This window comes from Penaeus vannamei, chromosome 6 (genome assembly GCF_042767895.1).
Source record: "Penaeus vannamei isolate JL-2024 chromosome 6, ASM4276789v1, whole genome shotgun sequence".
Taxonomy (NCBI): Eukaryota; Metazoa; Arthropoda; class Malacostraca; order Decapoda; family Penaeidae; genus Penaeus; species Penaeus vannamei.
The window spans coordinates 21,206,562-21,216,561 of record NC_091554.1 but is presented as its reverse complement, the minus strand read 5'-3'; the positions used below and the strand labels follow the sequence as shown (position 1 = coordinate 21,216,561).

General features: G+C 38.4%; 3 protein-coding genes across 3 annotated transcripts in view; all 3 read left to right on the top strand.

Annotated features, from left to right (window-relative positions):
* LOC113822420 (protein SpAN) overlaps positions 1-2,340 on the top strand; it is a 47,106-nt gene extending 44,766 nt beyond the window's left edge. Inside the window, exons 5-7 of the mRNA XM_070122716.1 lie at positions 1-145; positions 245-506; positions 789-2,340. The exon at positions 1-145 is cut by the window's left edge and continues 50 nt beyond it. Coding sequence (XP_069978817.1) covers positions 1-145; positions 245-506; positions 789-937 — 556 coding nt within the window. The 3' untranslated portion in view covers positions 938-2,340. The remainder of the gene's footprint in view (positions 146-244; positions 507-788) is intronic.
* An 81-nt stretch (positions 2,341-2,421) lies between these two features.
* Positions 2,422-6,185, top strand: LOC138862016 (bone morphogenetic protein 1-like). The gene is made up of 7 exons (XM_070122717.1): positions 2,422-2,636; positions 3,660-3,785; positions 4,672-4,810; positions 4,903-4,997; positions 5,139-5,274; positions 5,492-5,587; positions 5,706-6,185. Exons 1-7 carry the CDS (start codon positions 2,569-2,571, stop codon positions 5,940-5,942), a joined length of 897 nt encoding a protein of 298 aa, XP_069978818.1. The 5' UTR covers positions 2,422-2,568; the 3' UTR covers positions 5,943-6,185.
* Positions 6,186-7,714: 1,529 nt separating this feature from the next.
* LOC113822419 (bone morphogenetic protein 1-like) overlaps positions 7,715-10,000 on the top strand; it is a 3,772-nt gene continuing 1,486 nt past the window's right edge. Inside the window, exons 1-3 of the mRNA XM_070122341.1 lie at positions 7,715-7,905; positions 8,963-9,088; positions 9,975-10,000. The exon at positions 9,975-10,000 is cut by the window's right edge and continues 113 nt beyond it. Of these exons, the coding sequence (XP_069978442.1) occupies positions 7,838-7,905; positions 8,963-9,088; positions 9,975-10,000 (220 nt within the window). The 5' untranslated portion in view covers positions 7,715-7,837. The remainder of the gene's footprint in view (positions 7,906-8,962; positions 9,089-9,974) is intronic.

Genomic DNA, 10,000 nt, shown 5'->3' with positions numbered 1-10,000 from the left:
GGAGATGCGCTCTGACCGAGACTCCTATGTTAGGATCATCTCCAATAACGTGTTGGAAGATGAATTGGGATTCTTCTTGATTAATGGCGACGATACCCACGGCGTTCCCTACGATTACTGTTCCATCATGCACAGCCATGAAAGGGTATGGACGCCCGATTTTGATCTACATTCCTGCTTAAAACAATTTAGAAAATTTTATTCTTATAGTCGTGATTATCTATAATTTCTCCTTATCCTCTAGATATTCACCGGAAATGGCGAAGGGACCATTGCAACACTGGACCCGCTGTACAAGTCTTCTATCGGCCGAACGCAGGGACTTTCTCACATGGATCTGCTACAAGCAAACAGGATGTATCAGTGTTCAGATAAACTGCAAAGTGAATGTTCATTGGCCAGTGATCCTTGCGTTAACTATGGCTTTCTTAATAGGTCTTGCCTTTGCGCATGTCCAGAAGGCACAAGTGGAGACTTCTGTGAGACGATGACTAATACCTATAACGGTTAGTCGCATAAAACACTTTGAAATTATTGTTATTATTAATTATTATTATTATTATTATTATATTTACAGTTATAACCATTAACTTTTTTTGAGGGAGGGTGTGTCTTCAAATATCGTACATTTACGGCCATAATGTAGAAAATAGTACCAAGTAATTTTAAACGCTAATATCGAATGTTTTCGTCCAAAGACCTAGTGCATGGTCTCCCGAAGCCAATTGAAATATTTTAATGGCGATTATTTTCAGTACCTCCTCATCCATACTCTCCTTATGCTTTAGGAAACTGCTTGATGCCGTTATCAGAAGTCATCACGGAGCCGACCACGATCGTCTCGCCGTCGGTTGACAGATCTCTATGGGAAGACCCTACAGGCAAGTGTTCACAAAAGGGCAGCGTGTGCAGTAGTAGCATATTGGCCGACACTTGAATATGTGCCTGTATTTAACATTTCGGTGAAGGACGTTCTTTTAAGTATGGAAAATGTTGTTTGGACACTAGACTTTAGAACCTTACCTACATTTTTTTTCTTCGCTTAAAAGTTGCTTATTTATTTTACTTTCAATATCATCGTTTTAGCAAGAGCACATTTTTACCAATTTATTTTCCTGTACAAAAACAAAACAAAACAAAAAACATTTTTTTCTTTACTTTTTGTATAGGCCTATCTTTTGACAACCCTTTTGGGACTAAAAAAAAAAAAAAAAAAAAAAATCTAGAAGGGAAAAGGAAGGGAAAATATCTATTCAAAAATCATTTGCAAGAATCCCAAGATCGTCCATTTTGCGCTTTATGTACTTACACTGGGGAATTTAGCTCGAAAGGTGTTGCCAGAAATTATGCGTATTATTTCATAGTTCGTTTGAATTGAAGCCAGCATCCCACAAAGGTATTTCATACTAATATTGCATGAAATATTTAAGGTTTAGCTATACTTTATTGAAATTTGCTTTGTAGTTTGATTGCAAAATTGCTTCTTAAAGAGGGCCTTCTAGTCATTTTCACCCTATTATCTAAAAATGACCTTCCATACGAGAGCCCAGTAACCAGCCTGAACAAAAGCTGGGTTATTGCTGGGTTTGCACACTACTACACTGTACAGAAAATCCTTGCAAATTATTGGTTCTGGTTTGGTAAAAGAAAGAAAGAAAGTTGGTACATTATTCATATCATATGTGGTTAAGAGGAGTAAATCAAAATCTTTGATTTTAATTCTGTACAGGTTAACATTAAAATTCCGGCAACTTCCGAACCTGAGGAGTACTAGACTTTCGAAAATGCCGGATTTTTTTATGATTAAATATGCTGCACATATTTAACAGAAAGGTAAATGTGTGCAGTCCTTTAAAGAAAGAAACTCAAACACTAAATGAGGAGCAAATGAAATATTAATAGCCACCAGCAAAGGCGTAATAAAAAGAGAAGGCATAAGCTGGATTTCTCTTAGCACATGCAAGCAGAACGCACCAGCTGATTCTGGAATACAGCGCTTTCAAAACATAAAATGTCTCCAGAAAATGGCTGCGAGGCCATGCGACAACTCTGTAAATGCGCTCTGAAATCAGTGCCGGAAATCTGAAGGAACCGGACCATTTATTGCCGGATTTTTTAATGCCAACCTGTATTTATATTAAGAGGCAGGGTATTATTTTTGTATGACCACTTATAAACACAGGCAGAACAGGAGTGATATCAAGTACTTCGTTTTATATAGGACTACTTACAGTATTTCGTAAAGGGTTAGGAAAAAGATTTTCAAGAGGCATGTCAGTCTTAAGAAAGTTTTACGCACACATATAAAAATATATGTACATATAATATGTGTGTGTGTGTGTGTGTGTGTGTGTGTGTGTGTGTGTGTGTGTGTGTGTGTGTGTGTGTGTGTGTGTGTGTGTGTGTGTGTGTGTAATATGTGTTTGTAATAACAAAAATAAATTGCTCCGTACACTTCTAGAGATCCGATTTTCGAAGTACATTCAGGCGCCAGCGAATCATGTCATTGTATTAATATTTGACAAATTCGACATCTACCCGAGGACGCAGCACTACGTGGCCGAGGACATGGCAGTGGACATGTGCTGGTACGACAGCGTGGAACTATGCCTGGACAATTTGTACGACGGAGAGTGGTAAGAGAATTCCCGTCTTGTGCAGAGTGCCTGCCGTAAAGATGAATAGGCGGAAAAAAACACGCACACACACACACACACACATACACACATATACATATACATACACATATACATACAATACATACACGTATGCATACATACGTGTATACGTGTGTGTGTGTGAAACCTTTGAATCTGTGAGTCACATATATATATATATATATATATATATATATATATATATATATATATATATATATATATATATATATATATATATATAAAACAAAAGAATTTTTTTTTTAGTTTTCCACAAAAAACAACTATTGAAGGCGATAAAACTATAGCACTATTTGAAGGTGTGCACGTCCAAATTGCGTCTCTGACCAATTGTCCGGATCATTTATTAAATGTCATCAAATTTAAACTTTTATCCATAGACCATAATGTAGAAAATACACACACATATACATACAATATAGTCATGTTAATGCACTCTACCTATGACTGCCTTGTATCAAAGTGAAAATGTCAATGTTTATTATAATACGAAATCTTGAATTTGGTTGTTTATATAAACGCAGTTGGTCTGTGAACAACTTCGGAGGTGCATGCCCTCATTTGTGCTATGCACGTCTCACCACTGTCATTTCACTGGAGACGACGCGAAACATTAAAATCTCGTTCATGCCTTATCCTAAACGGGCAAACTCCTCCACTCTCAGAACCATCATTATTTTGGTTATCATTGTAGCATATTTGGGGATTCGTCTCTGCAAATGCACTTACTAGTCTTGCACACAACTGTTGATATGTAAAAGGTATAGGTTACGGTAGACAATGAAAGAAAGATTTATGAAAAGGAGAAGGGGATGGCCAAGCACGGAAATCGTCGACTAGGATTTTCTTCGAGAGACGGTGGGGCTGCCTATTTGTTTTTAGAAGCTTGGATAGACAGATATACCTTATAGAAACCGAAAGTTATGCACACAACACCACGACGCACACCTGAGGGTAAATCACATGTCTCGTTGCTCACAGGTACTGTGGCACGGAGCTTCAGGGCCAGAACATTACGTCGGTCGGGGATTCAATGGTCTTGCACTTTCTGACGAGACTGAATTTTATGCCTGGATTCAGTGTCACAGTCAACTTCGTGGAGGTGCCGTAAGTATTTCCATTCAGCAATCTTCTTGTGTGGAGACAAGCGCGCTTCTGTGCGTGATTGGGTCTCTGAAAGAAAGTACAACAAAAATCACACAAACACACCCGAACATACTCGTAAATGTGCAGATGCACATATGATATACACTTGGGAACATGCAAACATATGCACACACGCTTGCACGCACCCGCGTGCACACACGCACACCTATAAACATATCATGTCCCATCAAATACCGGAAAGCTCTTACCCAACAGCCATGGCATGTCCGTAGAGGACCTCTCGTTCTAGGTGGTTGAATAACACGACAGGGTGGCCAGTTCCTCTTCGCCCCATCTTTGCCCTCAGCATGCTGGTGCCAGTACTCTATCACGGCTGAGTGAGCTGATAAGGTCTTATGCCCGGTCTATTGCAACTGATTGCCTTATGGGAGGGGAGGAATTCCTCCTCGGTAGATAAAACTGTCAACAAGGAAGGAATTCTTGGTCTCTACTTTGCTCATCCTCCCCCTGAACACGTTTCTCACGAAGCAAAACTGCAGCATAGCGATCATAAGAGCGAGAAGGGCCACAACTGTTAAGCAAGTTGAACTGTCCGTTATGTGATGATGATATTATACTTCCATCCATACACTTAAATACGAATATATACATGTGAACTTACATGCAAACATACATATGTATAAACCTAAATATACATATATAAACATAAACATACATATATAAACCTAAATATACCTATATACAACCATAAATAAACGTATATATACATACATACATATACATTAGTATGTACATGCATACACAAACAGACGCACACAAGCGCGAGCGCGCACGCACATGCACACACACACCATATAACTCTCATCTTCTGCCACCCCATGGTTAGTCCACCCGAGGAGCAGTGCACGCTCTACATTTTCCACGGCGAGGACGAGACCATGTTCACGGCCATGCACTGGTATTCCCCAAACCATCCAGACAACTACAATGACAACCAGGAGTGCCTGCTCGGACCTGGCTCAGAGGTAAGGGGATGCATTGTTTGTTTTGATTTTGGGCAGTTGTTCCAGCTTCCGGCTTCTATATAATCACGACCTGTCTACTATGTCACCCACAGACTGCAGTTGGACGAACGTGGATGACGGTGCAGGAATTTGCTTTGGGTGATGGGGATCAGGTGATCATAGAGAACGCCTACACTGAGCCAACAGTGTATGTAACCTTTGTGAGCTCGCTTTACCGACTCTGTCATTCCCGTTTTGAATATTCCGTAACGTTCTAAGTTCCTTACATGTAAATGCGTTGATATCACTACAAACAATTTTCTATTAATCTATTTCCCGAAATACCTAGGTATGAAGGACTGCTCCCGGGAGATATGATTAAGATTCCAACACTATACTTCCTTGCCACCTTCATCTCCGATTCCGCCGTGACGGGCGCAGGATTCTGGCTGACGTTCGAATCAGAAGTCCCGGGATGCTACAAGGTCAGTTTTTCTACCCCATGTCCTTTTTTTTTTTTTTTTTTTTTTTTGTTATTTCATGGAAACAGCTTTCGGCTCCACAAAATCCTAGATTGAATCTGCTTATAATATTCGTACGAAAGATGCCACCACAAGGCATTGTTCTTTACGAAATAAACGTTATTAGATGAAAGATTTCTTATAGCCCATGATGTTTGATACCCTGACCTTTCTTCTCCAGGATCTTACTGCACTGAGTGAGCGTCAGGTTATAACAAGCCCTCGATATCCAGATTCACCTCCTCCGCCGGGAAAGCAATGTGAATACAGAATTATGGTAAGTGATTGCATCTCCGATTCATTGTTATTTAACAAGTGGGATATCATACATGGAATACCCTGATACACTTCCCTTGATCAGATTAAGAAAGGATATTTTGCTATTTTGCTTGCAGGCACAAGATCCGACGAAACGAGTTCTCATCATACTGTCTGTACTCAATGTAAAAGATCCAAGCTTCGTAGCCGTCAATCTAGCCGGCGACGCCCTGTACAATTCAACCAATGTGATTAAACTTCAGAGACCAGTTGATGCCGAGGAATATGTTTCATTTGGAAACGTTGTCAGACTGTTCTACCAGGGATCCAAAAACGTCGGGGGTTATAAGATACGATACATGCAGGTCGACTAATAAGCATATTTTTTCTTGAAGAGTTGCTGTGGCTTAGTTTCATAACTTACTTACCTTTGCTTGGACATTATTCGCTGCATTCTTTAATAAAGTGTAAAAAGTGAAACACGAAATAAACTCATTCCCTTGCATACACAAATTACTAAAATCAGACCCATTTTCATCTCTGATAAACACTTTTAGCCTAAATTATCAGTTTAAATTATATTACAAATGAGAGGACAATAAAACTTAAAATTAATATATTGATGGTATGACTCATCCCGAACATGAATACTGAATAAAAATATAAATAATCAAACATGAATGAATATTAATAAACAAACACACACACACACACACACACACACACACACACACACACACACACACACACACATATATATATATATATATATATATATATATATATATATATATATATATATATATATATACATATATATATAAACATATATATATATATATATATATATATATAAATATATATATATATATATATATATATATATATATATATATATATGTATATGTATGCATGTATATATATATATATATGCATATATATTCATATATATATATATATATATATATATATATATATATATATATATATATATATATATATATGTACTTACACTATGGAATTTAGCTCGAAAGGTGTTGCCAGAAATTATGCGTATTATTTCATAGTTCGTTTGAATTGAAGCCAGCATCCCACAAAGGTATTTCATACTAATATTGCATGAAATATTTAAGGTTTAGTTATACTTTATTGAAATTTGCTTTGTAGTTTGATTGCAAAATTGCTTCTTAAAGAGGGCCTTCTAGTCATTTTCACCCTATTATCTAAAAATGACCTTCCATACGAGAGCCCAGTAACCAGCCTGAACAAAAGCTGGGTTATTGCTGGGTTTGCACACTACTACACTGTACAGAAAATCCTTGCGTTTGGCAAATTATTGGTTCTGGTTTGGTAAGAGAAAGAAAGAAAATTGGTACATTATTCATATCATATGTGGTTAAGAGGAGTAAATCAAAATCTTTGATTTTAATTCTGTACAGGTTAACATTAAAATTCCGGCAACTTCCGAACCTGAGGAGTACTAGACTTTCGAAAATGCCGGATTTTTTTATGATTAAATATGCTGCACATATTTAACAGAAAGTAAATGTGTGCAGTCCTTTAAAGAAAGAAACAAACACTAAATGAGGAGCAAATGAAATATTAATGGCCACCAGCAAAGGCGTAATAAAAAGAGAAGGCATAAGCTGGATTTCTCTTAGCACATGCAAGCAGAACGCACCAGCTGATTCTAGAATACAGCGCTTTCAAAACATAAAATGTCTCCAGAAAATGGCTGCGAGGCCATGCGACAACTCTGTAAATGCGCTCTGAAATCAGTGCCGGAAATCTGAAGGAACCGGACCATTAATTGCCGGATTTTTTAATGCCAACCTGTATTTATATTAAGAGGCAGGGTATTATTTTTGTATAACCACTTATAAACACAGGCAGAACAGGAGTGATATCAAGTACTTTGTTTTATATAGGACTACTTACAGTATTTCGTAAAGGGTTAGGAAAAAGATTTTCAAGAGGCATGTCAGTCTTAAGAAAGTTTTACGCACACATATAAAAATATATGTACATATAATGTGTGTGTGTGTGTGTGTGTGTGTGTGTGTGTGTGTGTGTGTGTGTGTGTGTGTGTGTGTGTGTGTGTGTGTGTGTGTGTGTAATATGTGTGTGTAATAACAAAAATAAATTGCTCCGTACACTTCTAGAGATCCGATTTTCGAAGTACATTCAGGCGCCAGCGAATCATGTCATTGTATTAATATTTGACAAATTCGACATCTACCCGAGGACGCAGCACTACGTGGCCGAGGACATGGCAGTGGACATGTGCTGGTACGACAGCGTGGAACTATGCCTGGACAATTTGTACGACGGAGAGTGGTAAGAGAATTCCCGTCTTGTGCAGAGTGCCTGGCGTAAAGATGAATAGGCGGAAAAAAACACGCACACACACACACACACACATACACACATATACATATACATACACATATACATACAATACATACACGTATGCATACATACGTGTATACGTGTGTGTGTGTGTGTGAAACCTTTGAATCTGTGAGTCACACACACACACACACACACACACATATATATATATATATATATATATATATATATATATATATATATATATATATATATATATATATATATATATGTATATAAAACAAAAGAATTTTTTTTTTTAGTTTTCCACAAAAAACAACAACTATTGAAGGCGATAAAACTATAGCACTATTTGAAGGTGTGCACGTCCAAATTGCGTCTCTGACCAATTGTCCGGATCATTTATTAAATGTTATCAAATTTAAACTTTTATCCATAGACCATAATGTAGAAAATACACACACATATACATACAATATATAGTCATGTTAATGCACTCTACCTATGACTGCCTTGTATCAAAGTGAAAATGTCAATGTTTATTATAATACGAAATCTTGAATTTGGTTGTTTATATAAACGCAGTTGGTCTGTGAACAACTTCGGAGGTGCATGCCCTCATTTGTGCTATGCACGTCTCACCACTGTCATTTCACTGGAGACGACGCGAAACATTAAAATCTCGTTCATGCCTTATCCTAAACGGGCACACTCCTCCACTCTCAGAACCATCATTATTTTGGTTATCATTGTAGCATATTTGGGGATTCGTCTCTGCAAATGCACTTACTAGTCTTGCACACAACTGTTGATATGTAAAAGGTATAGGTTACGGTAGACAATGAAAGAAAGATTTATGAAAAGGAGAAGGGGATGGCCAAGCACGGAAATCGTCGACTAGGATTTTCTTCGAGAGACGGTGGGGCTGCCTATTTGTTTTTAGAAGCTTGGATAGACAGATATACCTTATAGAAACCGAAAGTTATGCACACAACACCACGACGCACACCTGAGGGTAAATCACATGTCTCGTTGCTCACAGGTACTGTGGCACGGAGCTTCAGGGCCAGAACATTACGTCGGTCGGGGATTCAATGGTCTTACACTTTCTGACGAGACTGAATTTTATGCCTGGATTCAGTGTCACAGTCAACTTCGTGGAGGTGCCGTAAGTATTTCCATTCAGCAATCTTCTTGTGTGGAGACAAGCGCGCTTCTGTGCGTGATTGGGTCTCTGAAAGAAAGTACAACAAAAATCACACAAACACACCCGAACATACTCGTAAATATGCAGATGCACATATGATATACACTTGGGAACATGCAAACATATGCACACACGCTTGCACGCACCCGCGTGCACACACGCACACCTATAAACATATCATGTCCCATCAAATACCGGAAAGCTCTTACCCAACAGCCATGGCATGTCCGTAGAGGACCTCTCGTTCTAGGTGGTTGAATAACACGACAGGGTGGCCAGTTCCTCTTCGCCCCATCTTTGCCCTCAGCATGCTGGTGCCAGTACTCTATCACGGCTGAGTGAGCTGATAAGGTCTTATGCCCGGTCTATTGCAACTGATTGCCTTATGGGAGGGGAGGAATTCCTCCTCGGTAGATAAAACTGTCAACAAGGAAGGAATTCTTGGTCTCTACTTTGCTCATCCTCCCCCTGAACACGTTCCTCACGAAGCAAAACTGCAGCATAGCGATCATAAGAGCGAGAAGGGCCACAACTGTTAAGCAAGTTGAATTGTCCGTTATGTGATGATGATATTATACTTCCATCCATACACTTAAATACGAATATATACATGTGAACTTACATGCAAACATACATATGTATAAACCTAAATATACATATATAAACATAAACATACATATATAAACCTAAATATACCCATATACAAACATAAATAAACGTATATATACATACATACATATACATTAGTATGTACATGCATACACAAACAGACGCACACAAGCGCGAGCGCGCACGTACATGCACACACACACCATATAACTCTCATCTTCTGCCACCCCATGGTTAGTCCACCCGAGGAGCAGTGCACGCTCT